This window comes from Pongo pygmaeus, chromosome 14 (genome assembly GCF_028885625.2).
Source record: "Pongo pygmaeus isolate AG05252 chromosome 14, NHGRI_mPonPyg2-v2.0_pri, whole genome shotgun sequence".
NCBI classification, from domain to species: domain Eukaryota; kingdom Metazoa; phylum Chordata; class Mammalia; order Primates; family Hominidae; genus Pongo; species Pongo pygmaeus.
This window is the reverse complement of record NC_072387.2, coordinates 122,403,805-122,410,823: the sequence shown is the minus strand read 5'-3', so window position 1 is coordinate 122,410,823 and position 7,019 is coordinate 122,403,805. Positions and strand designations below refer to the sequence as shown.

Below are 7,019 nucleotides of genomic sequence, written 5' to 3'. Positions count from 1 at the left end.
TTGCGTGTGTACATGTTGGATGTGCATGTACGTTGCATGTGTGTGCATGTCACATGTGTTTTATGCATACACATGCATGTATGTGTGTACATGTTGTATGTGCATGTGTGTTGTGTATGCATGTGTTGTGTGTGTATGCATGCGTTATATGTGTGCACATATGTTATGTGTGTGCGCATGTGTTATATGTGTGCGTGTGTGTTTTGCAAGGCATGGCAGCAGGGAAGAGACTCTCAGGCCTTCGTAGTCTCTGTTCCTCGTGGACGAATTCTTTATGAGCTCTGAGATTATGTTATTTGTAGACAGAATATTCTGATGCTCTTATTTCCAGGTTCGATATGTTTTTTGTTTCTTGTTTTCTTTTCTTTTAAAAAAAACCCAAATCCCACATACGCTCTGGCTTAACACTTAAATAAACCAACTCCAATTGGGATTGTGTGAATAAACGATTTTCCTTTATGCGGAATGGTTCAGAGAACGTGGGCATGCGCACACAAGTGCCCTGTTCCGGAGGCTGGTGGGTGGGGGTTCTAGCAGGCTCGTCTCCTGCGCAGGGGCTCCGGGGCTGCAGCCTCATTGACTGCCTTGGCTCCTCCTCTGTGCACTGGTCCTCTGCTGCTCTTTATGGAAAATGTTTCCTGTGTGGAAAGAGGAGGTTTTGAGCCTGGCAGTGTGTGGTGTGAGTGAGATGGGGGCACCAGCAGGATCGAGGGACACCAGGGGACAGGAGGAACCGAGCTCTCAGTTGAGGGAGGGGAGAGCCCCGTGGATGTGTCCGGGGCAGGAGGACGGAGGGGGCGCTGGCTGCGTCAGGCTGCCTTTAGCTCTCCCGCGGGGCCACCCTGTCCAGTGTCATTTCCCCCACATTCTCCCTCAAAACCCATCAACAACTCCGAGCTTGGCGGAGCTGGGCTGATCCTCCTTGTCCTCCCCTCACGGCTGCTGGCTGTGGATCTCATTCCCGGGATGTCAGTACCAGGAGGTTGGGGACTCCTGGTTCTTCACTGTCCAACATTGCCAGGGCTCTGGAAGTCCCCACTGTCACCTCCGGGGCTTCTGTTGCCGACGGCCACACCTAGAGGTGCTGGTGACGTACAGGAGCTTCATCAGTGCAGAGGCCCCTGTCTTTTGCTGTCTGTGTTGTAGGAGAATTTGTGGTTCTCCCCGCAGAACAGTCAGGTCCCAGGGAACTGGAACCTTGACAAGGTCAATCATGAAATTGTATCTAAAGCAGCAGAGGTTGTCCTGGACAGCAGCACAGTCTGGGAAATTGGCCGTAGCTTGAACGACCGCTCACTGCCCTTTCTACACTGCGTGTGTTGGCCTGGTCCCTGCTGCTGGGGGCACGAGCAGACCTTGTGGCCTGGGGTTTTGTGGTCCAGGACTGACACTGGCCTGGCAAAGTCTGAACATGGGGGGCTGGGGGCCGCACTTCAGAGAAGTTCCTGGCCTGTGCTCGATGACAACTCGTGTAGCAGGGAGGTCTCCAGAGACGCTTCCCGGGACCGTCCTCTTCAGCGTTTTAACAAAGGACGAGCTGGCCGGCTTCCCACGCTTGTGGACAGTGAGGGGCTGGGAGCAGCAGCCGACAGGCTGGATGGAAAATTCAGAACCCCCATGCTTTAAGAGGGGACACGGAGGCCCACCTAACCGTCCTCTAGTGGGTGAGCTCCCAGGCAGGGCTCTCTGTTTTATGTGAGAAAACCCAGAGCCTAGGACAGTGCCTGGCACGTGGTGGGTGCTTGGGAAGCACCAGTGGAGGTGAGTGAAGGCGACAGGGTCTCAACGTCTGGCTCTGTGCTCGGGCTATGAAAAGCCAGCCGTGTGGCTCAGCAATGGCTCGTTTGCCAAAGTCTTTGGCGTTCACAGACAGCAGCTCCGGATTCATGGTGTGACACGCTCCAGATGGAGGGTCTCAGGCTGCGTGGACGGGCATGTGCTGCAGGGTATGGGGGAAGGGTCTGGGCACACTGGGCTGCCATGTGACTCAGGGATACCAGGAGGACAGGAGGGCTGTCAGCCTCACCCAGGACTGGCTCCCAGGTGTTCTGGAAAGCTCCGAGGAGAAGCCTGGGGCCAGGGGCAGAAGCCACAGGATCTGCATGGCCAACTCTTAGCAGGTGGACAGTGGTGGAGCTGTGTGAACAGGGAGTGGAGAAGGGCTAGCCTGGGGGTCCCCACCCCACGAGAGGGTGGGGGGCCTCCTGAGAGGGGTGTGGGGGGCCTCCTGAGAGGGGTGTGGGGGCCCTTCCTGGGCCTGTCATGGGGGAGCAGGCTCCCGTCACCACGTGGTTGGGACTCTTGTGTGGGTGGGTGGCGGCAGCCTTGTGAGTCCTGATTATTCTTGGGAAAAGGGGGACTGGTCCCCTGCTCCATTCAGCTGAAAAGGGAGAGCACTCCCTCATTGACACGGGCCTCGACTCCTTGAATTGGACTTGTCCGGTCAGGTGTCCACACATCAACAGTCGGACAGGGGCTTCTGTGGAGCTCAGGTCGGTCCACCTGGGGGCTGGGCTCACCTGCTCTCCCTGGAGCTGCTCGGAGACACACCTGTCCCTTGAGCAGGAAAAAGAATCCCCAAACAAGAAGACACTTATCTATTATTTCCAATCTACCTGAAGATCTTCCAATATTTTGAAGGATTTTGTCCAGAATGGATAGATTTTCATACTGAGTGTTCTTTGAATTCTTTTCTGTGAGGAAAACAATAAGTACAATGATCACACTTTGTAAATAATTAAGGCATGATTCCACTTTTCCTTTAACTTCAGGGAGCCGTAAGCGCTGAGCAAAGCAGCGCCCACGCACAGAGCAACCCAGGTGAGGTGCCGTGGCTTCTCGAGACACAGCCTCAGGCGAGGCCATCAAAAACATTTCCTCCAGCAAGCCCCAGAAAGTGTGGCTTGGTGCCCAAGCAATGAGTGGAGTCCTACATCTTTATGCTTTCTCTGCGTTTTCTCTTTACACTCTTAGGAGACGCCAGCATAAAAGTATTCTGTCCACTCCGAGTCCTAAGGGCTCCCCACTGCTGGTGGTGAGCAGGGCTCCCGTCTGTGGATCTGACACTCATGGTCACTTGAGCCGTGGTCCTTGGACCCGGACACAGGTTTTATAGACACTGAATTTCCCCCACCTCTCTTCCTGTCCAGCCCTTTCTACCAATAACTATGCTGTGTGGTCCCCGCTGCTCAGGAAGAGGTGCAGGCAGTGTGAGGCGACATCAGTTCAGGAGCGGCTCCAAGTCCCCCCAAACCGGTCCTGGCTGCTGCAGCTGTTGGGTGGGGGGCTCCCTTTGGAACAGCCCCCAGCCTGGGAGGCACCATTCCTAGTGGGGGGCACCCTACAGAGAACCCTAATCCTCTTCCTTTATTTACTTTTCTTACTCTCAAAGCACACCAGGAGGACCCACCTCTCTTTAGTTCTCCCAAAACTCTGTGCAGGTGCAACCTGGAATCCTTAAAGATATGGTTTGGTACGTCTGCATTTTGTGAACGCATGAATAATGACTACTGTTGACTGGCCTGACCCCTCAGTCTCATTTCTTGGAAACAAGAATCCCTCATATATCTGCCGAGCACCTAGCAGGCTCAGCAGGTATTGCTGAGTAAATGAGTCTCTTGTTGACATTAATGTTACAGGAAATGAATGATTATGACATGAATTTATATATGTCCTATGGGATACTTAGATTTTACCAGGTCCCAAAGTCTTAAACTGAAGTTTAGGCACAGTCAGTATGTCAGGAATGATATTATGAACCATGAAACTTTTCCTACTCCCAGAAGTTACAGATTACATGGGGAAGTTGGGTTTTCTAGCAACAAGGAAGAGAAGATAGTTGCAGATCTATTTTCCTCTTAATCCATTTTACATTAAGAGGAACGTGGATCTGCAAACATTCATTAAAGGCTGCAGGCATCCTTAAAGGCTGCTTCAGGCTTTAAAAACATTTATCCAAATTATTCTTAGGTGCTCAGTTTATATGTTTAATAAGGACGCAAGCCCATGGAACAATTTTTAAGTTTTAGAAAAGACGTTCAGTGAAACATCAGGCTGTTTCCAGTGGTTGGTCCTCACTACCAGTTTCCTCCTGGAGGCCACAACTGTGACCCATTTTCCTGGGCTGTTTCCAGTGTTTGGCCCTCACTACCAGTTTCCTCCTGGAGGCCACAACTGTGACCCATTTTCCTGGGCTGTTTCCAGTGTTTGGCCCTCACTACCAGTTTCCTCCTGGAGGCCACAACTGTGACCCACTTTCCTGTGTATCTTTCCAGGGATAACCTACACCAGAGAGATTGCTGCCAATTTCATACTCAAAATGAATTCACACAGTTTTTTTAGAGAAGATTCCTTAGAAAATTTTGGCAGATAATTCAGGTTAGCTATTTGTGGAAACATATATAATTCATCATTTAATACAAAACATTTTATCTTTAGTTTGTTTATTTGTAGAGTGTAATCTCTAGCCCTTGGGAGTCCCAGGGAAGTGTATATGATGCTAACATTTCCCCGTTCCCTACGTATGTGTGGTTTCATTCGACTACAGGGCACCTGGTGAAGCCCGTGGGTAATACTTAGTCTTCATGTGTAGATGAGGCCCCAGTGAGGCAAAGCATCTTCCTAAGGGCACTGAGGCTGTATGCGGCTGAGCTGGGAGAACCCAGGGGCCATCACCCCAGTCCTTGCTTTTCCTTCCAGAGTTGAAATGCAGAGGTTTTCACAGTTCCAGGATTCTCAATGGAACCACATAGGTAAAAATCTAGTATTTGAATTTTTAATGTCTGGAAAGGATGGAGTAACAAGGACTAGATTTATCCTCCCAATTTAATTAAAAAACAAGAAAAAATATATGAAACAGTGATTTCCCATATATCAGAGAATAATCAGCAAAGACCAGTGATCCCCTGAGAGATGGAAAGTAGCTGAATGCAGCCCTATGCTTGCTTCAGGCACTGCCTGGAGAGTTTCCAGGGCAGTATTAGGAGTGAGAACTTAGGCAGAGCCCAGTGATCTCAATATACTGAGGGGTTTGGAGAGGTCAAAGTAGCTAGAGTTCAAAGGACAGAGTGAGACACACACACACACACACACACACACACACACAGAGAAAGAGAGAGAGAGAGAGAGAGAGAGATGCAAGGGATGACTCGAGCCTTTAGCTGATTACTGGCCATTGAATGGCTGTAAGAAAACTACTCAAGGATGGAAAAAGGACCACACAACTGAACAGGCAGAACAATTTCCAGAGCTCACACAGGCCAGAAATAAGTGGGGTTCCTGTCAGAAAACATTTTAAAAAACCCTCATAATACACAGGACATTGAGTACACAGAGTTACATTGCCTCAGTAGTGGGGAATAGTAGACTTAGAATAAATGCTGCTTGGTCCCATCTAATATAGCATAAAAGTAAGCCTCAAAAGGACCAAACTGCTTTAAAGTAACTTAACTGGGTAAAAGAACAGGCTCAATACTAGTTTTAAAAATACAAGACTATCCAACACATAATGAAGTAAGATTCACAATGTCTGGCATTCAAACAAAAATGACCAGGTATGTGAATAAGCAATAAAATATCATCTACAATGAGAAGAAAAATTAATCAAAATTGACCCAGAAATGACACATGAGAGTAGAATTAGAAAGCAAAAGTATTAAAAATGTTTTTATAATACTATATACCATATGTTCAAGAAGCATAGAATGTCAGATTAGATAAAAAAGCAAGAGCCAACCATATGCTGTCTATAAGAAATCCCCCTAAAGACACAAATGGGTTAAAAGTAAAATGATAGACAAAGATATGACATGCTAATACCAATCAAAAGAAAGGTAAAATAGTTACTTAAATCTCAAAGTATATTTAGGGACAAATAATATTACTAGGAATAAAAGAGTCATTTCTTTTTTTTTTTTTTTTTTTAGATGGGATCTTACTTTGTTACCCAGGCTGGAGTGCAGTGGCACCATCTTGGCTCACTGCAGTCATGACCTCCTGGGCTAAAGCAATCCTCCTACCTCAGCCTCCTGAGTAGCTGAAACTACAGGTGTGTGTCACAACACCAAGTTAATATTTTATTTTTTGTAGAGATGAGGTCTTGCTATGTTGCCCAGGCTGGTCTTGAACTCCTGGGCTCAAGTGATCCTGTTGCCTCAGACTCCCAAAGTGTTAGGATTACAGGCACCAGCCACTGCACCTGGCCAAGAGTCATGTTGCAGGGATAACTCACCAAGAAAACATAACAATCCTACAGGTTTATACACCAAATAAGAGAGCTTCAAAGCACATGAAGGAAACACTGCTAGAACTAAAAGGAGTAATGAACACATCCACAATTATGGTTTGAGATTTCAACAGTGCTTTCTCAATAATCAAGTGAACAAGTAGATTGAAATTTAATAAGGATATAGAAGAGTTGAATGAGTCTACTTAGCATACTTGATCTAATTGACATTTATAGAACAGTCCACCTCTTAACAGTATAATACACATACTTTTCAGGAACACTTGGAATATTTGCTAAGGCACACTATATTCTGGGCTATAGTTAAAGTTTTAAAATTCATTTAGTAATCATGCCATATAACATATGTTTTCTGACCAAAATAAATTAAATTATAAATCAATAAAATTATGGTATCTGGAAAAAACCTCCAAATATTTGAAACTAAATAGCACACTTCTTTTTTTTTGTTGGGTTTTTTTTTTATTTTTTGAGATGGAGTCTTGCTCTGTCACCCAGACTGGAGTGCAGTGGCATGATCTCGGCTCACTGTGACTTCTGCTGTCTGGGGTCAAGTGATTCTCCTGCCTCAGCCTCCCATGTAGCTGGGATTACTGGTGCCCACCACCAAGCCCAGCTAATTTTTGTATTTTTAGAAGAGATGGGGTTTCATCGTTTTGGTCAGGCTGGTCTCAAACTCCTGACCTCAAGTAATCCATCTGCCTCGGCCTCCCAAAGTGCTGGGATTACAGGTGTGAGCCACCATGCCTAGCCTAAATAGCACATTTCTAAACAA

At 47.1% G+C, this 7,019-nt stretch overlaps 1 protein-coding gene across 4 annotated transcripts in view; it reads right to left on the bottom strand.

The window, feature by feature from the left end:
- Window positions 1–433: 433 nt before the first annotated feature.
- Window positions 434–7,019, bottom strand: part of SPACA7 (sperm acrosome associated 7) — a 59,139-nt gene continuing 52,553 nt past the window's right edge. For all 4 annotated transcript variants that reach the window (XM_054446818.2, XM_054446819.2, XM_054446820.2 and 1 more), the window contains 2 exons: window positions 2,616–2,693; window positions 434–638 (listed from right to left, as the gene is read on the bottom strand). In XM_054446818.2, coding sequence (XP_054302793.1) covers window positions 574–638; window positions 2,616–2,693 — 143 coding nt within the window. In that variant the 3' untranslated portion in view covers window positions 434–573. The remainder of the gene's footprint in view (window positions 639–2,615; window positions 2,694–7,019) is intronic.